At 44.0% G+C, this 27745-nt stretch overlaps 1 protein-coding gene across 1 annotated transcript in view; it reads right to left on the bottom strand.

Annotated features, from left to right (window-relative positions):
- Positions 1-4790: 4790 nt before the first annotated feature.
- The window catches only part of LOC128405979 (craniofacial development protein 2-like), a 50451-nt gene continuing 27496 nt past the window's right edge, over positions 4791-27745 (bottom strand). Inside the window, exons 2-4 of the mRNA XM_053373034.1 lie at positions 7931-8040; positions 6391-6547; positions 4791-4905 (exon numbers count right to left, since the gene is read on the bottom strand). Coding sequence (XP_053229009.1) covers positions 4791-4905; positions 6391-6547; positions 7931-8040 — 382 coding nt within the window. The remainder of the gene's footprint in view (positions 4906-6390; positions 6548-7930; positions 8041-27745) is intronic.

Genomic DNA, 27745 nt, shown 5'->3' with positions numbered 1-27745 from the left:
TTAACTGCACTGATTCCAGTAATTCATGCCAGACTTTCCCTTTAGCAATCAATTATAATTTACTTCCTCAACTACCCAATAGTGAAGTTGACCACAACAATATTCTCGTAACTAATTATAGTAGAATCTCCCAGCAGCAAATCCATAATCAGTACTTACCATATTTTTTGCTCTATAAGACGCACTTTTCCCCTCCTAAAAAGTAAGGGGAAATGTGTGCGCGTCTTATGGGGCGAATGCAGGCTCCATGGCTTAAGCGAAAGCAACGCGAAGCCAGCAGAGCAAGAGGGATTGGTGCGCACTGACCCCTCTTGCTCTCCTGGCTTCAGGGATAGCCGCCGGAAGCCTCCGGAGCACAGCGCGTGGCTATCCCATAAGCCAGGACAGCCTGGCTTCTTGCTTGGCTGCACGCAGCCTCTCCCGGGCAAGGGGAGGTTGCGCACGGCTATCCCATAAGCCAGGACAGCCAGCGGGATCACAGTGCTGCAATTCCGCTAGCTCTCCTGGCTTCTTGCTTGGCCGCGCGCAGCCTCTCCCGGGCAAGGAGAGGCTGCGCACGGCTATCCCATAAGCCAGGACAGCCAGCTGGATCGCTGCGCTGCGATCCCGCTGGCTGTCCTGGCTTCTGGGATTCAGAATATATTTTTTCTTGTTTTCCTCTTCAAAAAACTAGGTGCGTCTTATGGTCTGGTGCGTCTTATAGAGTGAAAAATACAGTATAATGGTAGACATTTTTACTTGGAATAAGCATAAGGTAAAGGTAAAGGTACCCCTGCCCGTACGGGCCAGTCTTAACAGACTCTAGGGTTTTGTGCCCATCTCACTCAAGAGGCCGGGGGCCAGCGCTGTCCGGAGACACTTCCGGGTCACGTGGCCAGCGTGACATCGCTGCTCTGGCGAGCCAGAGCCGCACACAGAAACGCCGTTTACCTTCCCGCTAGTAAGCGGTCCCTATTTATCTACTTGCACCCTGGGGTGCTTTCGAACTGCTAGGTTGGCAGGCGCTGGGACCGAACAACGGGAGTGCACCCCGCCGCGGGGATTCGAACCGCCGACCTTTCGATCGGCAAGCTCTAGGCACTGAGGCTTTTACCCATAGCGCCACCCGCGTCCCTGGAATAAGCATAACTGAGTTCAATGGTACACACTTCATTATAATGCTCAACCAAATATTATGTTTTCTACCACGTATCACTGATAGCTCATGCTGTAAACAGAACATTTCCATACAACATAGCTGAACTTCAAGGCTGTTCTTATTGCAAATCTTATTCTCAGTGGGAAAGTGTAGACTCTTATTTTTGACTGAGAATAAGATTTGCAACTACAACCTAAGAAAAGACCTTATTAGGGCCAGGCAGATTTTGTTGGACTCCAAGTCCCATCAGCCCTGGTCTGTGGTCAGGAATGATGGAAGTCCATCTACTCTCGTTTCAGCACTGGATATATAAATGTTTTTGAGCTTTCACAAGCTGGAGCTGAAGGTGATAGTGAAATGAGGTTCAAATTAGAAAAGTAGCTAATTCAATTACTGTCAACTGTTTGTGCAACGTAAGGAAGGGGAAGAGACTGACCAGGCCCAGATGAAGGGGAATCACCAGATAGTCCGCTGCACTAGGCATTTAGAAGTAGACTTCCTCTGAACTTAGAGGTTCATTTAACTATCACAGCCAACAGCCAATGACAGACCTTCTCCTCCATACGTAAAGTCTAATTCCAATAAATAACTCCCATCACGTGTAATGCATTTTTTCTGTAAATAAAGCTTGCTAAAAGAAATGCAATACAAGATTAATTTCAGGTTGACCTCCATGGAAAATAGTGTCTAGCCATATTGCATGTTGTTGAGCATGAAAATGGAAGAAAAAAAACAAACCAAAGGATAAGGCTGTATGGTTTCTTGATCTAAGAGATGTAGGAATGAACGTAAAGTCTTAGAAACAGTACATTTGGACCAGAGGAGTAACATGGCTCCCCCCTGGCCGCTCTCAAGCTCTGCCAGAGCTTTCTTTATAACACTCAGCAAGCAGTTGCACTTCAAAGACAAATGGCAGATTTCTCAATGTCTTCCTACTTCTCATTTCACTTTCATTGTGCAGGCAAAGTGGCCACTTGCGCAGCTGAAAACGTGTATCCAAAAATAATGCACATGAAATAAATGAAATTTTGGGTTGAACTGCTTAAACAAATTCATAGATCTGCACACATCAAAGGGTCAATGATGAGGTAGGCCCACAAGACATAATAGTAAATTAGTTAGGTGTAGCAGGAACAAAACTTCACAGACATTTAGATGTACCATATTTTTCGCTCTATAGGACGCACTTTTTCACCTCCAAAAATTAAGGGGAAATGTTTGTGCGTCCTATGGAGCGAATGCAGGCTCTTTGGCTTCAGTGAAAGCAACGCGAAGCCTCCAAAGCGCAGAGGGAGAGCTCCCTCCGTGCTCCAGAGGCTACACGTTGCTTTCGCTGAAGCCTGGAGAGCGCAGCGGGACCTCGTGCTGCGCTCCAAAGGCTTCAGGTTCCGTTTGCTGAAGCCAGGAGAGCAAGACTCTCCTGGCTTCAGCGAAAGGAACCCGAAGCCTTTGGAGCACAGCGCGAGGTCCCGCTGCGCTCCAAAGGCTTCAGGGTTAGCTGCAGAGGCTTCCAAGGCTGTCCCCAAAGCCAGAACAATGAGAAGGAGCGCTGCGCAGCACTCCGTCTCGCTGTTCTAGCTTCGGGGTTAGCGGCGCAAAGCCTCCGCAGGGCAGCGGGGTGCCTTCATCCCACTGCCCTCCGGGGGCTTCGCAGGCTGTCCCAGAAGCCTCCGCAGGACACGGGGATGAAGGCTCCTCATGCCCTGCGGAGGCTTCGCGCAAAGCTAGACCAGCTATCCCAGAAGCCAGAACAGCAAGAGGCTATCCCAGAAGCCAGATCCCTCTTGCTGTTCTAGCTTCTGGGATTCAGATTTTTTTTTCTTGTCCCCCCCCCAAACTAGGTGCGTCCTATAGAGCGAAAAATACGGTATTTACTAGGGAGCATTGGTTCAAAGGGCAGGTTCCTTCTAGCAGGCTTCACGTACTTAACTGGTTTTAATCTGAGGAATGGATCAGCTATAAAACAATATCTCCACATAGCTATTGCCATGTTTATGGTGTGCCACTAAGGAAACAAAGTTTTTCAAGAGCAACCTTGAAGACCTTAGGTCAGGATGACAGATAGGATCCACCAGTTTCCAAGAAACCTTTTTGCTGACATATTTTGGTCTTTCTCCTCTGACTGTCCTCCACAGGACTCCAAAAAATGCTGGTGTTTCAAGGAACAATACATTCTGAATTTATGCCAAAGGTTGATAAGTATTGAATTCATACAAGAAGCATGAATTGTTGCTCACAGCCTCCCACTCCTTCTAGTATAAATGGAATATGTTTAGTTAATCAGACTCTGAGTTTGCTGTTTCAGTTGCAAATGATTTGTTCAAGCCAAATATAGGAGTTTCAGTGCTCACTTTAATGATCATGTACATATTATGGTTAAAAATTATCCCACACTAATAAAAAATAAACTGAAGCAACAGTAATAACTGAAAGGAAGCCATTTAACAACAAATAGCAGGTTGGTGCTATTTGGGTTTATAAAATAACAGCTATGGCTAATGGCAATATGTATGCATATTTACTGTTTCTATAAATTTACCTCATCAACCCCTATGTATCAAATAAATGCATCTCATATGTTTAAACCACTGTGCGCAAATTTAAAAATAGAATCACAAATCGTTAAATATCAAATTACCCAGGGCCTGAATTAGCTTTAAACTGTGGTACATCAGTTGTACATCCCAGTGTTTCTTCATTCTTTTACTAGCAGAGCAAATCATATTATCACTTTGCATGATGCAGCCAAAGTTAATTTCTTCTGATCTAGGACTCATTTTGGGCTGCCAGCAAAGGTCTTCGGGCTCTATTATCAGTTTCAGGGTTTGTCTTAAAATTTGTGGGTATCAAGGGTGTCCTGAATTGTTCTCCAGTTCACCCAAGCACTTTCCAAAGAGTTGTATCTGGCACCTATTGTACATTGCCCTTTTTTTTTTAGTTTTTTTCAACACCAGGCTAAAACATTTTAATTTTCCCACGTGCTTTAATTTGTGGAATGCCTTTGTCTCCTGAATGATTGTAGCTGATGCCTCATATTATCTATTAATACTATGTCTTTATTGTATATTTTAGTGTTTATGATAGAAATAATTTATTTAGACTTGTTGCTCACCACCCTGGAATCTTTTAGATGAAGGGCAGAATGCAAATGTTTGGAATAAATAAACAACCGGGAGAAGAATTCCCAGCTTATCTTCCCAGCTTTGCCCTCTTTGGGAAGGGGTGTAGCTAAGTGATACAGCATCTGCCTTGCATGTGGAAGGTATTAGGATTAAACCCCAGCATTTCCAGGTATGCCTGGGAGACATCTTGGTCTGAAACTCTGGAGAACTGCTACCTGTCAGTGTAGTCCATGTTAGTTTCTGTTTGTGCCACTGTGCAGCTGCTTGGAGTCACAGGACTCTGTTTACATTCCACACATTCCATACTGTTGGAAGTCTCACGGGAGACGGATGGGACGTTAGTGGTTTCCTGTTCCTTTGTTGTTCAGTTGCTCTCTGCTTTCATAGAGAGAGGATGTATATTTCTTTACTGTCTGTGTAGTAAGAAATAAAGCATAGTGATGTAGCCATAAATCTCATCACTTCCCTGTGCTGCTTTGATTCTCTGCTGAACGGGAATGTGCCTGAGGCCTCATCAAAGGCTCAGGTCATTAATTATCGTCGGAGGACTCGGCCGGAGGAAAATGAGCTTTATCAGCTTGGCCGAGCGGAGATCCCGACATTTTTGGTTCCGGGCCCAGAAGAACGGAATGCAGGTTATCTTCTCTGCGTGTCAAGAAGATTGATGAGAGGTATGTGCTCAAGCCCCAGAAAGCCTGCCAGTCCCTAATTAATGGCAATAAGGGTGGACTTTGAACTTTTAGCCAAAGCATTTACCGGCAGTGGCAGGAGAAAGCAAAAGCCTCAAGTAGTGTGCTTTTGGAATGCAGCTTGCTTGTAAACAGACACAGCCTGCTTTAAAGACACAAGATGGTTAGTGCGAGAGTGACAGAAGCTCTTCAATTTGCGATGGCAATTCCTAAGTGTCAGGGAACTGCCATCGGTTCAGGAGGAAGAGAGGAAAAGCCGGATGGATTACAGAGAGCCCCCAAAGATCGTGGGAAGCAGCTCCTCCTCAGCGGAGGAGAGTAACCACGCTGCCAGTGGAGAGGAGCTGCAGGGCTCGGAGGAGGCGAGGCGGTGCCAGGACACCTTGCCTGGGCAAAGCCGGGAGGAGAGAGGTCCTCCATTACCCACGCCCTCCTTGCGCAGTAAGCTTTCATGCCGAGAGGGGAGGCGCAGACTGGGCATCAAGAAATTACTTTGCTGGGGAAAGTTTAAGGACCGCCCACTCATGGATTCTGCCAGTGAATGAGCCAGCCACGGGAGAGTGGCACTCTGGACAGATAAAGTTTATTTTTGCATCAAAAGCAAGGCTTCACCGCCGAGCAGGGAGGTATTTGCCTGCTTGCTCTCGAGCAACCCCTTGGAACCCTTACACTAAGCTTTCAAAAGGGAATTATCAGGACTGGGTGCAGTATGCAGAAGCTCTGCTAAGAAAAGAGGGTCTGTTTAATGTCATATCAGACGCCCCCCCCCCAGCTCCAGTGTCTGAAGAATGGGAGGCTAAGGATTCCAAAGCAAGGGGGACTCTGACGCTTATTGTGTCTCCTGAAGAGTTATGTCTTTTGAGTGGCAAAGGGTCAGCCAAAGAGATGTGGGACAGTTTTCAACAGTCACATTTAAGAACAGAGGCGGGAGCTTCTTTGTTCTTTTATGCCAAGTTGCATGATATGGCACTTGCTGATGGAGCAGACGTACGTGCTCACCTCATGGAAATGCAGAATCTCAGCCATGAGTTGCAACAGCATGGAATCACCTTTCCAGAGGCTATGTATTCCTTCTTGATTCTACATTCTTTGGGTTCAAGTTGGGAAGTGATTGCCAGTTAGCTTGCTGTTTTGCTTACTGCTCAGCTAACGGTAGTGCATGTTACTGCTGTGGTGTTGAATGAAGCGGATCAGCGTAGTGCCAGCAGTATCACCAAGAGGGAGTCCTCACAGATGTAATCCCAGAATGCAGTGCAACCACTAGATGGTGCCAAAGCTTTGAAGGCAGTGAAATGCTACTCATGTGGACGTCTAGGCCACGTGAAGAGGGAATGTAAACATCCCAAGGCCAAGGCAACAGAGCAGCGCAGCAAAAGCTCAACACGTGGAAAAGGCAAAGGTCAGAAATCCAGGACGACGCAACACAAGGCTATGGTCTCACGCTACACTCCACAGGTTCAGAAGACGTCTAGATCTTTCTTCATCGTTGACTCGGGAGCGACCTGGCACATCTGCAAAGACAAACACCTGTTCGTGTCCTTTACTCCGCAGGAAGGTGCGATTCACCAAGCAGATGACCACACGATCTCCACTCAAGGCTATGGGAGGGTTGTTCTTCACAGCTTGGATGCATCGATACGCAATGTTCTTTTTCTTCCAGATGCTGCACACAACCTATTGAGCGTCTCGCAGCTGACTGAACAGGACATAGACGTTTCCTTCAAGAAGAGGAAGTGCACCATCACCAAGAAAGATGACTTTGTATTGCATGCTGATTATATTGATCGTTTGTTTGTATTGCATTATGATGATTCTGTTGATGTTGTGCAGGATGAAACTGGTTGTATTGCAGATATTAACAAGGTTTTGCATGCAGGATGTATTCATGATTATCACAGGCAACTTGGTCATTTAAACTTCGAGGCAGTTTCCAAAATGCCTGCCTTAGTTGAAGGTATGACTATTAAACCCTGCAGTTACCACATGAAGTGTAAGGCATGCGCAGCAAACAAGGTCAAAATGGCTGCAAAAGGTAAGGTATCTAGTAGACAAGCTACAGAACCATACCAGGTAGTGCATGCTGATCTAGTTGGTCCACTAGCACCCTCTTTGGGTGGAGCCAGGTACTTGTGCTGGTCCCGGGGGGGGGGTTTACCGTGAGGTGTGGTCAAAGTCCGGACCTGGGACGAGGGTCTGGAGGCTGTCCACCAAGGGGGAAGCGGGGTCCAAAGCAAGAAGCCGGGCGTGGTCTGGAACTCCGGAAAAATAGGTCTGGGTGCTGGCAGAAACAGGTTTCCAACGACGTTGCTCCCGCAACCTGGGACTGGGCTGACTGGCCTTTATCTCCTCCCACAGGTGACCCGCCTCTCCTGGCCTTAAGGTGAGCACTCCTCCTGAGAGAACCCAGTTCCCTCCACCTCTCTGCCCTGAGCCTCTGCAGCTCAGGAGAGGCTGGAGGGTTACTGGACCCAGGAGCAGCTTCACCTTCCCCTGACAGGGCTGGGAGAGGCGCACCTGCAGGCAATGGGTCCTCAATCACCTCCGGAGCCAGAATGGATGCATCTGGTGTCTGCTCCTGAGGATCCGGCACAGGTGCAGGCCCTTCAGATTCAAGCCCCTGCCCCAGCTCAGCCGGCCCTGGAGGCAGGGACTCCTGTGCAGGCTGGGACTCCTCAGATTCAGCTTCTGAATCAGATTCCCAGGCCATCACAGTACTTTATGGTCCTCAATGATTCATTTTCCAGGTATATTCATGTGTTCAATCTCAAGCAGAAATCAGAAGCGTTTCCTAGGTTCAAGGAATTCTGTGCTTGGTTGAATAATGTGCATGATAAACAGGTGAAATGTTTATTTACAGATCGAGGGGGAGAATTCACTTCTCAGCAGTTTGAAGCTTTTCTGACTGAGAAAGGAATTCAACATGACCTTTCAAGTCCACGGTCTCCTTGGATGAAAGGACTTTGTGAAAGGGCAAGCCAAACATGGCTTCAGGGCTTGAAAACCTTGCTGCATGATCCCAATCGGCAGAAGCGCTCGGCTGTTTTGTTTAGGCTTATAATCGCAGATTGTCATCACTGATTGGTTGTACCCCCTATGAAAAGAAGTTTGGCAAGAAACCATTCATCAAGCACGTGAGGATTTTTGGTTCTGACATGTGGGTTCACACACCACAAATCTCCAAGTTAGGCAAACGTGGTTTGCATGGTGTCTTTCTAGGATATCAGAAAGGTTCTTACAGAGTAATGATGACTGACTCTAGGACAATTAGGCTCACTAGAAGTGTTGAGTACAATGCCAAGTTGGGGGGGGGAGAATGTGGGAATTTTCAAATATTATTCTGATGACACTGAAGACACGCCAATGACAACAGGTTATCAGGTAGATGATACTGAAGAAGCATTTTTTGACACGACACTGCACAGAAGTGTGCTAGGCAAACTAAACTTTATTGCCAGATGTTCAAGACCTGACACTGAAGTTAGCACGAATTTGCTAAGCAGAAGTCAACAATCCTACTGTTAAGGATTGGAAAGCTCTGAAACGCATAGCACATTATTTGAAAGGCACTATGGATTACAGACTGAGATTTAACAATCAGAAGTCTGGTGGTCTTGAGATATTTGCTGATGCGAGTTTTGGAAGTGACACTACAGACAGGAAAAGCACGCCTGGAGTTTGCTACATGTACAATCAGGGTCTATTTGATTGGTCGTGCAAGAAGCAAACAACAGTAAGCTTAAGTTCTTGTGAAGCTGAACTGAATGCACTGTCTTATTCACTGGTGGATTGTGAATGGTTGTTACAATTGTGTAAAGACATGAGAATTCCTGTCAAGTGTCCAATCCAGGTTTATCAGGACAACAAAGCATGTTTGGCTTTGCTGACTTCTGAAGGTTGTAAGCAAAGCACAAAGCACTTGCAATTGAAGCTGCAACACGTTAGGGAATGTGTTCAGAAAGGACTCGTAATGGTGTCCTACATGGCAGGTAATGAAATTCCTGCTGATTTATTGTCCAAGGTTGTTCCGAAGGATCAACACTGTACCTATGTACAGAAATTGGGTTTGTACTGAGACTGTACATGACACACTGCCCAGTGGTGTTCACAGAAAGGGGGAGGAAGTTAGTTTCTGTTTGTGCCACTGTGCAGCTGCTTAGAGTCACAGGTCTCTGTGTACATTCCAGAGACAGTCCAGGCTGTTGGAAGTCTCACGGGAGATGGGAGACGGGATGTGACGTTAGTGGTTTCCTGTTCCTTTGTTCCTTTGTTGTGCAGTTGCTCTCTGCTTTCATAGAGAGAGAATGTATATTTCTTTGCTGTCTGCGTAGTAAGAAGTGAAGCATAGCGATGTAGCCATAAATCTCATCACTTCCCTGTGCTGCTTTGATTCTCTGCTGAACGGGAATGTACCTGAGGCCTCATCAAAGGCTCAGGTTGTTAATTATCGTCGGAGGACTCGGCCAGAGGAAAATGAGCTTTATCAGCTTAGCCGAGCGGAGATCCTGACAGATACACGGTGCGAGGCAGCGGTGCGGCAGGTGGCGGTGCTGTTTGTGGTGGTCAGCTCAACGGGATCCCATCCTCGTCGTCAGTGAAATATACCTGGAGTCAAGAGTGGATTTCATGCTTTTTATTCAGCTCATAGTGGTGAGGAGGAATGAATGTTCCCCCCAAATATCTGCTTTATATACATTATTTACACAATGGGCTGCACGTGATTGGCTAATTCCGGGATTCTCCTGTAGGCCAATCAGGTTGTGGCTTCACTTCCACTTGGAGCTGGATTGGGTGGCTCCTGTGGACCAATCATACTGCTGCATTGTTCTAGGACCAATCAGGCTGCTGCATTTTGGATCCTATTCAACTCAGTACATAACAGAAGCCCCAAACAAAAGAGAACCCAAACTTTTATTAGCTGCTAATCTCCATGTTACACCCCCCCCCCAAACTACATTACTAATACATCATGGTTACATCATGAAAGGGGCGGTCTGGTGGCAGTAATCTGAGCATCCTGGACCCTGCCCCATGGTTCCCCTTGCCCTCCACCAAACACCCATCAAGTGTAACAAAAGAGATTTTTACACTTCCCTGTTTCCCAGCCAAGTTAATCACACCCTTTTGTCTTCATCTGGGTTTGTTATTTCTGGAATGGCTACCTGTCTGGCACTCAGGTATCAGGATGCCAGGAATTATCACTCAGGCAGAGGGGCTGCTGAGTAGCTGAGCTCACATGTCTATATGAATTTCTGAAGTTTTCCCAGTGAGCCAGTACATAGATACATTTATCAGTGAATTGTTATGTTACATTTGGTATTGTGCAGCAGAGGCCCTTTGAATAGATAGGAAGAAACTGTGATGAAGTGTTTTGTGGGGACAAATCACAAAAGTCACAAAAGTGATTGTGCTGATTTTGGTAGTGGGCTGCATGTGCATGATATCTGCTGGAGGGGCAACCCCCCCCAACCTATACATAAATTCCTGCAACACCAACTAACATCTTCACTGCATCTGTGAAACTCACTGCCACTAGAACAGAAAACACCAGCCATGAAGGCTATAGGGTTGTTGTGAGGATTAGAGTGTCACATTAAGACCTGGGAGACCAGGGCTTGAATTCCCACTCTGCCCTGAAGCCAGCCACTGCCTCTCATCCTAACCAACCTCACAAGCTTGTTGTGGGAATGAAATGAGGAGTGGGGGAGAAGCATGGACGCCACCTTGAGCTCCTGAGAGACAAAGGTAGGATAGAGATGTACTAAATAAATAAATTAGTGGCTCTTAACTTTAACATAGACCACACACACAGCAAAGTACACACACAGCAGAACCACATTCAGACATCCAGCTGATGTCAGAAGCCCAGGCTGCCGTCTTGATAACACAGCACACAAGTTGTAATTAGCTTGAAGATTTATTGCAATGCAAACAATTAGCCTTGGACAGTCTATGGCTTATGAATCAATTGACCCTTCTGAAGAATGCTTCCTGGTTCTGGTTCTGCAGAATATCCTGAACCTATGACCCTTATGCTTCTAGGTTTGCTTCCTGTCTAATACCTTTCCCATACAACGACTCCTTGGGCTCAGATGATTAATTGCCTCCTCTTCCGGTGAGGAAATATTACGCCGCCTGCTTTCCAAGTCTGCCTGCGTGTATTGAGTGAGCTGACTTCTCACTCTCCCACTCTCTGCTAGCTGCTTATCAACATTCCATTCTGTGTCAGAGAGAGGGGGAGGAGGACTGCTTACTGACTCATACTGTATTTCTCTACTTAGGCCAGTTGTGTTCATGACAGCTGAACATTCAACCTGTTGATGAGGGCAAGGGAGGCACACACATCGTCCCCACCCACTCCTGAGGCCTCTGATGTCCCTGCCTTGAGCAGGGAAAGGTCTGCAAGGGTCTTCCACTTGTGTTTGCTGAAACGTGAGTGGGAGCCCTGATTGCACAGCAGATCCCACTAGGGTTCAAGCAAATTTGAGCAGGAAACCTTGCAGTGCAGACTTGCCCAGTGCAAGAAGGTTAATAACTAAGCTGATGGAGCTGATGCAGAAGGGGATGTTGCTGCTGTCATCCCACCCATGGTTTGAATGTTCATGGGTTCAGCTGAAAATGTGTACCTGCCTCATGGAGTGTGGCGGCCTGGTATACTGGCATTATGTACCACAATCCTGCTTCATGCATTCCCTGTGTGTGTGTGTGTGTGTGTGTGCGTGTGTGTGTGTGTGTGTGTGTGTGTGTGTGTGTGCGCGCGCGTGTGTGTGTGTGTGTGTGTGTGTGTGTGTGAGAGAGAGAGAGAGAGAGAGAGAGAGAGAGAGAGAGAACAAGAACAAGAACGTATGAACCTAAGAAAAGCCCTGCTGGGTCAGGCCAATGGCTCATCCAGTCCAGCATCCTGTGTTCACAGTGGCCAACCAGATGCCCCAAAGGCAAACCAGCAAGCAGAATTTGAGCACAACAGCTTTGCTCCAGGCCATGGATAGTTTCTTAAATGTCTGTCATACTATGTCTTACTCATCTTTCCTCTAAACTAAAAAGTCCCAAATGCTGCACCCTTTCTTCATAGGGGAATTGCACCATCACCTTGATTATTTTGGTTGCCCTTTTCTGAACCTTTTCTAGCTCCGTAATATCCTTTTGGGGGTGTGGTAAACAATTGTTTCTGCAAGGGTCTCATGTAGATGCCACTATATCAGGAAGTCCATTTCATATGTTTTCATATGTTGTAGGAATTAGGGCTTGAGTGTGAAGGCACATACCTTTGGATCTCCCTTCCAGAGGCATAGCGGGGGGGGGCAGAGGGGCGGTGGCCCTGGGCACAAAATTGTGAGAGACTGTGCCCCACAACAGGCTCCCTTGTATGGCTGAGCTCCTGCTGCCTTCTGGAGCCACAGGGAGACAAGCTATACCTAGGCAGGGGCCTTCAGGACTGGAGCGGCGCCTCCTTTTCCTTGTGGTCAGTAAAGGGCTGTCTGACCATACCACGCTCCTGGGCTGGCTGAGCCAGGAGGCGGTGGAGCCGCTAAGCCAAAAAGACATGCAGCCACCCCCACTAGCAGTACTGCCGACAGCCATGTGCCTTGTGGGTTCTGCACACCCCCCCACTCCAGTTGCCCAATCCACCAAGGGGGCGCAACACTTGCCCCACCCTGGGCACCAGCAACCCACATTATAGCAATGCTCCCTCCTGCTACAAATCAGGTCTGCGTCATGTTCATTATCCAGTTGTTGCCTGCTGAATAATTTTTTTCAGGACTTCCGGGGTGGCGCCATCGGCAATGGCAGATTCCCTCTGACTTGGAGGGGACCAGCTCTGCGGAAATCGGGTCTGCACCGCTACGGCGCAGCGGGGACCCTTCAAAAATCACAGGTGGGTGAAGCCTGTGACTGTGGGACTCGGCGGGCACCTTTTGCGCCCCCCCAATCGGCGAAGGAGTCCGGTTAAGGGCTCCGGAGCGGAGCGGGGAAGTGGCGCGGTGCTGTGAGTCGTCTGCTTCTTCCGTGGAGTGAAGCCGCGTAGCCGTTGCCGGAGAGCGCTGCCTTCTTCCTGGAAAATTTGGCTGTAAAACAACGATCCGTGAGTAGGTCAATTTCAGACATTATAATTAAAGAAGCAGACAAAGGTGGAGCTGTCGTCATCATGAACAAAACTGACTACATTCAGGAGGCTCACAGACAACTTTCCAATACCGCCTTTTACATAAAATTGGACTCAGACCCCACACAAGAATACAAAAAAGAACTGAACAAGATTGTTAAGGAGCTACCCCCACACATCCAAGAACAGATCCTCACCAACACGCCAACAGAACCTCGACCAGGAACTTTCTATCTTCTACCTAAAATACACAAACCAGGAAATCCAGGACGCCCCATCATTTCAGGTATTGGCACTATTACAGTGGGTGTCTCCGGTTATATGGACTCTGTTCTGAAACCATATGCCATCAGTGCTCCCAGCTATGTACGTGACACCACAGATTTTCTGAGGAAAATACAATCTTTAAATAATCTTCCCAACAATACTATACTAGCTACTATGGATGTGGAATCTCTGTATACCAACATCCCACACAACGATGGTTTACAAGCTATAAGGAACACCATTTCAGATAAAACCACAGCGGACTTTGCCACCAAACTCTGCCAATTTGTCCTTGCCCACAACAACTTCAAATTCGGTGATGACCTGTTCCTTCAGATCAGCGGCACAGCAATGGGCACCCGCATGGCCCCACAGTATGCCAACATCTTCATGGCAGATTTAGAACAACGTTTCCTAAACTCCTACCCACTCAAACCTCTCTTGTACCTGCGATACATTGACGATATTTTTATCATCTGGACACATGGTCAACAGACCCTGGACACCTTCCACCAGAAATTCAATGATTTTCACCCCACAATCAACCTAACAATGAATCAATCTATGCAAGAAATACATTTTTTGGACACTACTATAAAAATACAGGATGGACGCATAGACACCACCTTATACCGTAAACCAACTGACCGACAAACATATCTACATGCCTCTAGCTACCATCCCAAACATACCAAACAGTCCATTGTATATAGCCAGGCACTACGTTACAGCCGTATCTGTTCCAATTCTACAGACAGAGACTCTCACCTAAGAGATCTACAGCAAACCTTTTTAGAACTAAAATACCCAGCAGATGAAGTTAGACAACAGATCAACAGAGCCAGACAGATACCCAGAGAGAACTTGCTGCAAGACAGACCCAAAAAAGAAAATAACAGAACACCTCTAGTCATCACATACAGCTCCCAAGTTAAAACAGTACAACGCATCATCAGAGATCTACAACCTCTCCTGGACAATGATAGTTCTCTTTCTCAAGCTCTGGGAGGAAGACCTTTCATTGCCTACAGACAGCCACCCAATCTTAAACAACTCCTAACCCACAATAATACTACAACCAGACGTAACACGGACACTGGCACCAGAGCCTGCAATAAACCCAGATGCCAACTTTGCTGCCACATACACCCGGACAACACCATTACTGGCCCCAACAACATCACACATACCATCTCGGAACTATTTAATTGCTCATCGTCTAACATTGTATATGCCATCAAATGCCAACAGTGTCCTTCAGCTCTCTATATTGGACAAACAGGCCAAACCTTACGCCAAAGAATAAACGGACATAAATCGGACATCAAGAATCACAAGACAGAGAAACCAGTAGGAGAACACTTCAATCTCCCAGGACATTCTATACAAGATCTCAAAGTAGCTGTTTTACTACAAAGGAATTTCAGAAATAGACTGGAAAGAGAAGCTGCTGAATTGCAACTCATTACCAAACTTAAAACCATGGAGAGACCTGGTCTGAACAAAGACATTGGATTCTTATCTCATTATACATGACAAAGCCATTTTTCACCTTCTCACCCCTTGCTTTTTCCTGTAAGACCTATTGCAGTCGTTAAGAGTCGTCAACAGGCTCATCACAGCTATCTGCCAATCACCCATTCCCACCACCCTTCTGAGTAATACCCCTCCCCACCTTCTCACTATATAGAAGGATCTGGCAACTTCTGTTTCAGTGTATCTGAAGAAGTGTGCATGCACACGAAAGCTCATACCAAGAACTAACTTAGTTGGTCTTTAAGGTGCTACTGGAAGGGAAAAATTTTTTTGTTTCGGAACTAAAGGAACTTTACAAACTATTTGGCACCGAATGCGGAGAGGCATAAACAGGAAGTCTGCCTTCCGTTCTTGTAAATGGAGTAAAGCAATGAACTTGTAAGCGGAAACCTCAAAGGACGTTGCTAAGGATTATAATCCGAACATCAATTAAGCGATTTCCCCCCCTTGATTGCAGGGGAGGAGGGGGGAAAGGCTCAGAACTGTATTTCCCTGCAAAAAGAGAGAGCAAGAGGAACTAAAATCCACCGCTCAAATCCCTGAAATGGGCTCCCAGTGAACAGTAAAAATGCCGTATTGAGAAACGTGCTTTGCTGAAAGTATCTTTATTTTTGACAGTTAACTCTGCGTCTGAAGATACAATTAAGACACAATATTACTGACTGGCTTCTCCTGATTTCAAAATATCAGGAAATAATTGAGATAGAAACTGTTGTCCTTTTGAGACTGGGGGGGCGAAAGGGGAAAGTTAGTTACTTTAAGACATTTTTGACTGTTGCTGCTACTGTGTCCCCCTAGAGGAACTTTGAAATTGTCACAACAGCAGCTGGGCCAAGGGAATTTTCCATTTCAAAACAAACTCTGACTCTGAGTGTGTGACTGACCTTGACTTTTATCTTGAGGGTTATGGCAGATGGGAAAGACAAGATAGATTTGGTACAAGCAACAAGGTCTGGCAGAGTATTTCGTACAGATGGTGGGCTGCAAAGAAGAGCATCGACATCTGGTCCTGCTGGTTTGCCAACAGCAACCCCATTGGCACAACCTAAACCTAAAGGTATGGCTGCTGACGATGCCCTGGCCCAGGCACTTAGTAAAATAAATGAATCTTTGGAAAGAATAAGTAATCAAGTAGCCGAGGCATCGAGCAAAATTGACCAAAACACTACAAGTATTAATCAGAACACTACAAACATTAATAATTTGGGACAGAAGGTCAATACTAATACAGAAACTATTCAGAAATTATTACAGGAATCAACTTTGACACGAAAGACAGCTGATGAGGCAAAAGAAATTGCAACCGCTACAGCCACCGTTGTAGAAGAGAAGATACCACCGATACATAAACAACTTGAAGACCACAGATCAATATTGTCTATGATTGAGTTGAGGGAGAAACAAGTAAATTTAAGGGTCAGGGCGGTACCTGAACTGGAGAAAGATAATTTGATTGAATTTCTTACACAGGAATTTGCAGACTTTTGGAATCCAGATTTGAAGAAGGACAGCTTCAAGATAGTGAGTGCTTTTAGACTTGGAAAAGGAGGGAGGAAGAACAGGGTGAGAGACTGTTTGATCACCCTCCGAACAAAAGAGGAGAGAGACAAAATCTTGAGTCTGCACTTCCAGAAGACCTTGGAAATACATCAGTCAAGAGTGGAGATATTTAAGGATATTCCGAAACACCTTTTGGACCTTAGGTCCAATTATAGAGATTTGACTGCTCTGGTGAGAAGTAACGGAATCTTTTTCAGGTGGGAATTCCCCCAAGGCCTGTCTTTTAGCTACAAAGGGAAGAAGATAAAAATAAGATCAGAGGACGACAAAGATAAATTTTGGAGAGACCACAGAGAAGACCTGCAGAAGAAAGTTGCAGGAGAGTTAAGAGCACTTGTAAGTGAAACTTTAGATACACCAGATTTACCTCCTGAATTAAAAGACCGCCTGAAGAAGGTGATACCACCAACAGAACAGGAACAGGCACTGGGTGCAGTTGGAGGAGAAGCATAGTAACTGTTGGGATACTGCCAGGGAGACAAAGTCCATCTGAGCCCCCAAGCTCCTGCCGGACGATCCATCGATCTCCCGTAGTCACGCAGTATCAGCAAATAGCGACACGAAGCCTCAGATAACATTGCCACATTCTTAGGCTGGTGCACACTCTATCAGCAGAATTCACACAGCAAAAGATGCACAGCAGGAGAGCATATTTACAGTTTATTTAGCGTTGGTCAGAACAAAGAAAAACATGACCGTCTGCTTCGGTCTGCTCAGGCAAGAAGCAAGAAACGAAAGCAACTGACAACATAAACATCCTGTGAACAGGAAATACGCAGACTCTGTGACTCACAAAGCCTGCTCCCTTTTAAGGTGGAACGGAAATATCCTAACAGTAACTACATCATGGCTCTGCAACTACTAAGTTGGAATTGTAATGGTTTGAATTCCCCTCAGAAAAGGAGATCTGTGTTTCATTTATTAAAAAAGGAACAATTGGACCTGATTTGTTTACAAGAAACACATATAACAAGGTTACACAGGAAACTATTGATTAATAAAAGACTTGGTCAGGAGTTTATTTCATCGGACAAGGTCAAAAAAGAGGGGTAGTGATTTATGCAAAGGAGAGATTACTACCGAAATTTATCTTTAAAGATGACCAAGGAAGATTTGTGGCAATTGAAATTCAAACACAGGGAGAAAAATTTTTGATAGTAGGTGTTTACGCACCAAATGAGGGGAAATCTGATTTTTTAAAAAAGTTGCATGAGATCCTCATGGACTATTTGGATTACAATGTGATTTTGATGGGAGACATGAATGGAGTGGTATCTACACATATGGACAAGGCACAAAGACAGGTAGTCACTAAGGATGGTAGACTACCGAAAACTTTCTTTGAGATGACAGACAACTTGGATTTAGTTGATATTTGGAGAACAAAGAACCCCTTGGCCAAAGAGGGCACCTTCTTTTCTGAAGCCAAAATGACATGGACTAGAATTGACCAAATATGGGTAACTAGAGGAATGGCACCAAAGACAAGAAAAGTGGAAATCTGCCCAAAAACCTGCTCCGACCATAATGCTGTCAAGATGGAAATGAAACTAACACCAACTGGTTCCTTTAGATGGAGGATGAATGACACCTTATTTAGAGATGAAGAAGTGTTTAAGAAGGCCCAAAAAACCTTGAGAGACTACTTTGAGATAAATATGAGCACCAATGTGGAAAAAAGAGTAATCTGGGACGCTAGTAAAGCTCTTATGAGAGGGTTCTTGATACAACAGAATGCATTAAAAAAGAGAATCCAGAATGAGAAGAAGTGGAAGGAAGGAACATACAGAACCCAGCTGAGATTAGAAATTGCTTCCAGAGGTACTTTAAACAACTATATACACAAGGGCCACAGAAAGAAATTGACGTAGACCAATTTTTGAAAAAAAATGGATTACAAAAAATCTCTCAAGAAAACAAATTAATGTTGAACTATAAAATAACTGAACAGGAGATAGAAGGTGCCATTCAGAATATGCAATTGGGTAAATCTCCAGGGCCGGATGGACTGACTTCCAGATACTACAGATCTTTAAAAGAATGGCTAGTACAACCTTTGAAAGAGATCTGTAACGAAATAATGGAGGGGGAAAGGGCACCAGAGTCGTGGAAAGAAGCATATATCACACTTATACCAAAAATAGAGACTGAAAAGACGCAGCTTAAGAACTACCGTCCCATATCCTTATTAAATGTGGATTACAAAATTTTTGCTGATATTTTGGCTAAGAGACTGAAAAAAGTATTGATTGAGGAGATTCATAAGGACCAAGCAATATACTCTGAACAAAAGGCTAAATTAATTTTAAATAACGTGGTTACGGAACAATTTAAGATAGAAAAAGGGACACGACAAGGGTGCCCAATTTCCCCATTGCTTTTTATATCGGTCCTGGAGGTTTTGCTGAATATGATTAGAAGGGACCAGATGGTTAAAGGTATACAGGTCGGAGCCAAACAGTACAAATTGAGAGCATTTGCAGATGATTTAGTATTGACGTTACAGGAGCCAGAATCTAGTACTAAAAGGGTTTTAGAATTGATTCAAGAATTTGGTCAGGTTGCAGGGTTTAAACTGAACAAGTAAAAAACCAAGGTTTTAGAGAAAAATTTAACACCAATTGAGAGAGAGAGGTTTCAGAATGTGACAGGTTTAACAGTGGTTAAGAAAGTCAAATACTTGGGGATTAACATGACAGCAAAAAATGGGAATTTATTTAAAGACAACTATGAAAAATGCTGGGTTGAAGTGAAAAAAGATTTAGAAATATGGTCAAATTTGAAGCTTTCATTGCTGGGCCGTATTGCTGCTATAAAAATGAATGTATTGCCTAGAATGTTGTTTTTATTTCAAACATTGCAAATTGTGGACAAAATGGACTGTTTCAAGAAGTGGCAGAAAGACATTTCAAGATTTGTCTGCCAGGGCAAGAAGCCCAGAATAAAATTTAAAATATTAACAGATGCAAAGGAAAGAGGTGGATTTGCCCTGCCAGACTTTAAACTTTACTATGAATCAGCAGCTTTTTGCTGGTTGAAAGAATGGCTACTTCTTGAAAACACAGAAATTTTGGATTTAGAAGGTTTCAACAATGTTTTTGGGTGGCATGCATATTTGTGGTATGACAAGGTTAAAGCACATAAAGCATTTAAAAACCATATTGTTAGGAAAGCATTGTTTAATGTTTGGATTAGATATAAAGATTTATTGGAAAATAAAACCCCAAGGTGGTTGTCACCAATGGAAGCGAAAGCTCAGAAAAAGCTCAATATGGAGGCCAGATGGCCAAAGTATTGGGAAATTTTGGAACAAGAAGGAGATAGACTGAAACTGCAGAGTTTTGAGAAATTAAAAAACAAAGTGCAAGACTGGCTTCATTATTATCAGATAATGGAGGCTTACAATTTGGATAAGTAAGTTGGCTTCCAGGTGGAAAAATCTAAATTGGAAACAGAACTGTTAGAACCCAAAACTAAGATTTTGTCAAAAATGTATAACTTGCTGTTGAAATGGAACACTCAGGATGAAACGGTGAAATCTGTTATGATTAAATGGGCACAAGATGTTGGACACAATATTATGTTTGCTGACTGGGAACAGTTATGGACCACAGGTATGAAGTTTACGACATGCAATGCCCTAAGAGAGAATATTATGAAAATGATATACAGGTGGTACATGACCCCAGTCAAGCTTGCAAAAATTTACCATTTGCCCGATAATAAATGTTGGAAATGTAAAGAAAATGAAGGTACATTTTTTCACCTTTGGTGGACGTGCCCTGAGATCAAGGCTTTCTGGGAAATGATTTATAACGAATTGAAAAAGGTATTTAAATATACCTTCTTGAAGAAACCAGAGGCCTTTCTCTTGGGTATGGTCGGCCAGTTGGCGTCAAAAAAGGATAGAACTTTCTTTATGTATGCTACAACAGCAGCAAGAATACTTATTGCAAAGTACTGGAAGACGCAAGATTTACCCACTTTGGAAGAATGGCAGATGAAGTTGATTGACTGTATGGGATTGCCAGAAATGACTGGCACAATCCGTGACCAGGGAGAAGAGTCGGCAGAAGAAGATTGGAAAAAATTTAAGGACTATTTACAGAAATATTGTAAAATTAAGGAATGTTGAATGATGTTGGATTGAAATTAAGTGGTTTCTAGCTGTAATGGTATAAGAGAATATGAAAAAATGATTTTTTATAAGTTAAACCTGTCACATTCTGAAACCTCTCTCTCTCAATTGGTGTTAAATTTTTCTCTAAAACCTTGGTTTTTTACTTATTCAGTTTAAACCCTGCAACCTGACCAAATATGCATGCCACCCAAAAACATTGTTGAAACCTTCTAAATCCAAAATGTCTGTGTTCTCAAGAAGCAGCCAGTCTTTCAACCAGCAGAACGCTGCTGATTCATAATAAAGTTTAAAGTCTGGCAGGGCAAATCCACCCCTTTCCTTTGCATCAGTTAATATCTTAAATTTTATTCTGGGCTTCTTGCCCTGCCAGACAAATTTAGAAATGTCTTTCTGCCACTTCTTGAAACAGTCCATCTTGTCCACAATTTGCAATGTTTGAAACAAAAACAACATTCTAGGCAATACATTCATCTTTATAGCTGCAATTCGACCCAACAAGGAAAGCTTCAAATTTGACCAAATTTCTAAATCTTTTTTCACTTCCATCCAACATTTTTCATAGTTGTCTTTAAACAAATTCCCATTTTTAGCTGTCATGTTAATCCCCAGGTATTTCACTTTCTTAACCACAGTTAAACCTGTTTCACTCTGAAACTTCTCTCTTTCAGTCAATGTTAAGTTTTTCTCTAAAACCTTAGTTTTTGACTTGTTCAATTTGAATCCTGCCACCTGACCAAATTCTTGAATTAGTTCTAAAACTCTTTTAGTACTAGATTCTGGCTCTTGTAACGTCAAAACTAGGTCATCTGCAAATGCTCTCAGTTTATACTGTTTAGCTCCGACCTGTATACCTTTAACCAACCAATCCCTTCTAATCATGTTCAGCAGGACTTCCAGGACCGATATAAAAAGCAATGGGGAAATTGGGCACCCTTGTCGTGTCCCTTTTTCTATCTTAAATTGTTCCGTAACCACGTTATTTACAATTAATTTAGCATTTTGTTCAGAGTATATTGCACCTATACCATTCTCAAAGCCTTGGCCTACCCCCATACCCTGTAGGTTCTTTTTCATAAAACTCCAAGAGATATTGTCAAAAGCTTTCTCCGCATCCACAAATATCAGAACTGCTTTAGTGTTTATATTCACTTCTAGCTTTTCCAAAATGTCAATTATGTTCCTCAAGCTATCAGATAGATGTCTTCCCAGTAGAAAGCCCGCTTGGTCCTTATGAATCTCCTCAATCAATACTTTTTTCAGTCTCTTAGCCAAAATATCAGCAAAAATTTTGTAATCCACATTTAATAAGGATATGGGACGGTAGTTCTTAAGTTGTGTCTTTTCAGTTTCCGTTTTCGGTATAAGTGTAATATACGCCTCTTTCCACGATTCTGGTGCTCTTTTCCCTTCCAAAATTTCATTACAGACTTCCTTCAAAGGTTGTAATAACCACTCTTTCAAAGATCTGTAATATCTGGAAGTCAGCCCATCCGGTCCTGGAGAATAGGTAGCAATTTCACCTTACAGTGTAGCCTTATTAGACTTTACCGGTGGTAGGGTGAGCGTTGCTCCCAGAACAGGGAGAAAGGAGTCAAATGACACCGAGGTTGATTCAGAGAAAGAGTTTATTCTGCTCTCCAGATAGCAGAAGGCACTTGCATGGTCAGTCCACAGCAAGTCCAAAGAAATGAGAAAATTCATGCAGTATATATATCCTCTAGGCACCCTCTCCCCCCTTCCCCAGGAATCCAGCCACGTCAGCTTATACACGCAGGTTGACATCACAGATGTTCCTGCTCCGGTACTTTTAACCATAAAAGGGTGTTCCACTTCCTGTACTCTTGGACCATATAAGGGTATTCCTGTTCCGGCACTCTTATCTTGGGGTTAGAAGGTCACCAACTCTCCTGGCGCTGTTCCCGGACTAGGTCTGTGCGTCAGAGTGTGGTCAGGATGTAAAATAAGACCCAGACGTGCCATCCCTGCTTCACTGGAACAGTCAAGGCCATACATTGCCGTCATGGACTGATAAAGGAGAGAGCTTTGTTTATACAGCTGGGTTCCTGTTATGCATTTGCTTAACAGCTCAAGTTAATGCATTTTAGAAATGCTCCCTTGGAGAAGGAAAAATGCGGATTTTGGGTCAGTTTCAAACTGACTGCACAGAAACCCATTCCTTCATTCCCTCCTCTTCTTTTGGACAGCCTTCCGGCTTGTCCCAAGGCACTGGCTGGTATTCTCGTGTCAGTGCTATAATCTGGAGCCAAATCATTCGTGACATCATTTTACGCATCATATTTTGCAGGCATTGCATCAAGCAGGGTATACAGGAGCAGAAAAGAAGATTAGCAAGGGGCCCAGTAACATTATTAAAAGTCCTCTAAGCCACCCAAGGTTTGGAAGCCACTCAGTCAACCAAGACATGTCCCATCAGTTCCAGGTTGGGACAGGAACATGGGCTATTTTTCTATTTCTGCTGCCAAGTTTCGAATAGTTTCACCATGGTCAGAAATGTTAAAGCAACAGGCTCCTTCTGTCAAATTTAACGCTGCACAAAACCCGGCAGAAACCAAAATCGGGGCCGTAACTGAGGACTCATTCAAAGGCACAGGGAGGAGGGGTATTCCTCCCAAAGCATCTGTAGGTCCCAGAGTGCAGATCATGCAATTGGTTCGGTTTCCAGAATAGGCTACCATTTCCGCCATTTATTATACATGTTACGGGCACCCCACTCTCTCATTAGCTGCTTGGTCACCTTAAGTGGTTCAGGCACGCCGCTGGCCAGAAAGAAGAATACCATCCTGGCAAAAACCATGGTCACCCGCAGTCCTATCTGCGGTATTTTAGGCGGAGGGACCTAATTATTACCTATTACCTGGGTTACCTCCCACAAAGCTATATACAAAGCTATATATCCAAAGGGAAAGAAACGAAAAGGATAGAAAAGGTCCTCTTCTAGTCCACACTGGATTCTTCTGCCGTGCGTAGAGATGCCAGCTTCTGGGGGTGGCACCAGCAGGGCGGTCGTCTGGTGGGCGCCAAAAAATGGTGAGTCGAAGGGGTTGGTGTAGATCAGTCGTAGCAGTCCAATCTGATACTGCCTGGGGTTTGCTTCATCCTTCAAATCAGGCCTGCTGGAATATACTTCATCCATTACTTGTATGCAGTCATGTGTTGGAGGCCCATCTTCTCCCATAGGTGGTAGTGTAGCCGGGTAAGAGCCTCAGTAACTTGAAGCTGCAACTGCGGGTGCATGAGCAGTGCTTGGCACTTCATAACTTGTCAGCTTTTGTAATCAGAGTGGCAGTAGCCACTACTGCTCGCATGCAGGGAGGCAAACCTTGTTCTGTAGTGGTTAATTTTTCAGACAAATAGGCTATGGGTTGGTCATCATCAGGGCCTAACAATTACCTTGATAAAATTACCTTGATAAAATACATATTTCGCCATGTGCAAATGGTTTTAGATACCTACTAGGTCCACAAATCACCATATAGCATATATTCAACACACAAAAACAGCAACAATTTGAGCCCGACAAAGGACTGCTGGACATCCAAAGGGCCCCATTACCCCATTAATGCCTTCTGTTTCTTCGGCCAATTCCCATCCCTGTACTCTGCTGCCCTCAGGACCAAAGGCACTTTATCGCTATATGGTCTTATATTCTGAAACACCCTTTTGTACTGTCCTTTTGTCCACTTCACCTCCTTTTCTAAGTCCTTTCTAAATTATTCAATCCCAACATCATTTTCCTCGCTGTCCTCCTCCCCCCCCTTTTTTTGTGACACTGACACAAAGATGAAGTACGTTAACAAGGTAACACAGGTGATAATCTGGCATCTGAAATCATTCACACACACAGAAAGCTTAAAAGCACATAAGTATTTGCTTGAGCTATTGTTGTCATCAAAGCAAGTGTAAAGTCAGGCTTATAGTATAAGGTCTCCCTGCTGAAAACATGTACCAGATGCTGGCTCTAAGATATGCTTCTGTTTTAAATTCTTTCTGCAGGATATTCACTGCGAAAGGGAGTTTTGTTGGGCTGCATTTGAAAGTTGATTGACCTTTTAAATAAACTGTAGGACAGTCCTTCCTAGTTCCCCCCTATTATTATTTATCTGCAAGTCATTTTAATCTTGATATACATATTCACGTACTTAATTGACTTGGGACAGTGGTTCAGTTAAAATTAGGGCACAACAATAGGTTAAGTGCTACCTGCTGTGTGGCTGAATTTTCTTATAAGAAAACATCTGATAACAGTTTGAAAGGGTGCAACTCAACTTTTAACACCATTTTTTTTTTTGCATATCTATTTAATTCAATCCTATGTAGAGCAGATGGGGGGGTGAGAGCAGGTACCAAGACACCGTTTAGGGGAAAGGTTCCTGCTTGTTCCTTTTCATAGTGTGAAACTAAATATCTGACCTAGAGCACTAGGAACATTTTAGGGAACACCACCATGTCGGAGAAGGCTACGACAGCATATGACATAAGCAGCCCTGATAAGGACTGCCTGATAACTTCCATATTTGAAACCACAAAGAAAGGCACAAACCACAAACGAACGAATGCAGGCAGTGGGGCCTGTGGACTTCGCTAAACATCTCTCCCCAAAAGCTGAAAAGAAAAGGGGTTCTGGCTCAGTTTCCCCCCATTCTTTATGATGTTAGGGAATGCTCAGCACACACTGGTGCACTGGACGCTCAAGGCATTTCCTGAAATGAAAAGGTCAGTCCTCCATTGTGTGGAGCTTCTTTTATTGATCTCAGCTTTTCCACAACAAGAATCTGTAAGGCTGCAAGCACACTAACAAGGGAGTAAGTCCTATTGAGCTTACTGGAACAGCCTTCTGAGCAGACATCTACAGGATTGTGCTACAAGTCCTGTTGGGTTGAAATAAACGACAGACGGATGGCAAGTGTCATAAGGGAGGCAACTACCGAGCATGTCTCGGGGAGTTCCTTTTATTGAATATTACAGCATTGCCACATATGTGCTTGTTGCTGATTGGTTCATACAAATACAATGCAAGGGTTGCATATAGACATTAATCATCAATAGATTAAAGGTTGGGAAAGGGAACACAGAATTAGACAGGCATGAAAACCTCCTTATTAAACAATTACTAATGATTGATATAGCAAGACTTTGGGAGGCATATAAACTATTACTAGTGATTGATATAGCAAAACTTAACAGAGCATAACTATTGTATTCCATAGATGTGGTCAACCATGCATTAGGAACAGGTCAGGATTTGATGTTTCATGAACTCAATGTGAACTGAACATTCTAGGATGGGTGAGAAAGGAATGCTTCAGCTCAGATGTTTGCCAGAGTCATGTGCAGAAGCAAAACGTCCCATCATCTCCCCCTTTCTTTTTTCTTTTTTGCGAGATGTTGCTATATGATTTCAGGGTGAATGGGACAAAAATACTTTGGGATACGTGGTATGCCAGCGCATGCCCGAAATAAGTCTGCCCACATTTTCCCTATTATTTACTGTTGGTGCTGCCACTTCGCAAAGTAGGCAGCAATGATTTTATTAGGTGGCCGAGGAGGAGAAAAAAGCTGAGACCAAAGACGCATGAGACCAGGAATGCATTGGATAAAGCAGCATAACAAAATTAATATACATATTATGACAATAGCATATTGAAAAAGATTACGAAGCCAATTCAGATTTGGCAACCAGCCAGTGAGCCACTGGGCGAACGAATCCCAGAGGCCAGAAAATCCAACGTCCTGTTTAATATGGTGTGTAAGATTTTGCAAATGAGAGATTTGCTTTTGAATGGCTTTAGAATTATCAGTAATATTGAAACAACACATGTCATCCACTTGTTCACAGCCATAATGATGAAGCATCAGCAAATAGTCAATGGCAGCACGATTTTGTAAAAGTCCGTGATGGAGTTCACTCTGTTCTTTATTCAAAAGATGAAGAGCTTGTGAAGTAAAATTCAGAGCTTTTGCTGCGGAGCAAGCTAAAGTATTAATGTTCATACTATTCCGAACAGCCAATCCAGGGACTCCTAAGAGAGAAACAGCTAAGGCAATATATTCAGATCTACTGGGAAGAGAAACAGAATCATCACAATCATTAGTCAATTCCACAGAGCGGCGATATCGAGAGCGGGACAAATGATGCTTTTTAGGTAAAATGATGGACAAACGGCTTAAGCAGCAAAGTGTGCCATGGCTGATGTTTGCTGGAATATAATTGAATGTATAGCCTGGGCACGACCAGAACCAGCCTTCAGGCAGCTCTGTATATTTATATACATAGGAAATATTTACATAATTAGAGCAATTAAAATTATCCTTGCCCATGTTCACACAGTTGGTTTTTGTGCAGTTGACCATACGGGCGCAAGTGACATTAAAAGAAGCCACGTATGGGGTCAACAAATCAATGGCCAGAGGTGGGCGTCGGCGCACTTGGGTACCCCAGTTATGGCAACCGGAATAACCAAGGGTGTGGAGAGAATCATTTTGGGGTAGGGATGAGCAAAACCAGGTATCATATTGCATATCAAAAGGGTCATGGCAAACAGGGATAAGGCAGGAGCCAAGGGTTTCACCTATTGATACCTGCTGAGTTAAGCAAAAGGAAGAAACATTGAGGGTTTTTGCAAAAGATTCCCACACATTTATTGGTGTGGAACCCCCGCTATTAGGAGCGGAAGCAAAGAGGGGCAAAAACAAAACGCTGAAAATGAGCATTATCATGGAATTAATATTAAGGCAGAAAATGAGACACAGAAGCAAATTATCAGGGGTTGCGTCTAGCTGCAAAAGATTCCCACACATTTATTGGTGTGGATACTGAAGACGGAAAGGCTGGAGGGCTTGATTCACATAAATCCTGGAGAAATCTCCATTTCCCACTTCTCTTTTTTATGACGAAGATGGGGGTATTATAGGGGCTAACAGAGAATTCAATATGGTCTGCCAATAATTGTTCATTCACCAATTGTTTTAAAGCAAGTAGCTTTCCCTCCGTTATGGGCCATTGTTCCACCCATACAGGGGTGGATTTCCAGTTGAGGGGGAGTGCAAGCTTACTCATTAAATTGAATGGTAGCTTGTAATTGTTGTAGTAGGTCTCTGCCCCACAGATTGAGGTGGATTTTCAGCACACAGGGCTGGATGTATGCAATGGTTTCAGAGCTATCAGGCAGA

Source organism: Podarcis raffonei, chromosome W (assembly GCF_027172205.1).
Source record: "Podarcis raffonei isolate rPodRaf1 chromosome W, rPodRaf1.pri, whole genome shotgun sequence".
NCBI classification, from domain to species: Eukaryota; Metazoa; Chordata; class Lepidosauria; order Squamata; family Lacertidae; genus Podarcis; species Podarcis raffonei.
Note: the sequence above shows the minus strand (reverse complement) of the source record. Positions and strands in the feature narration are given on the sequence as shown.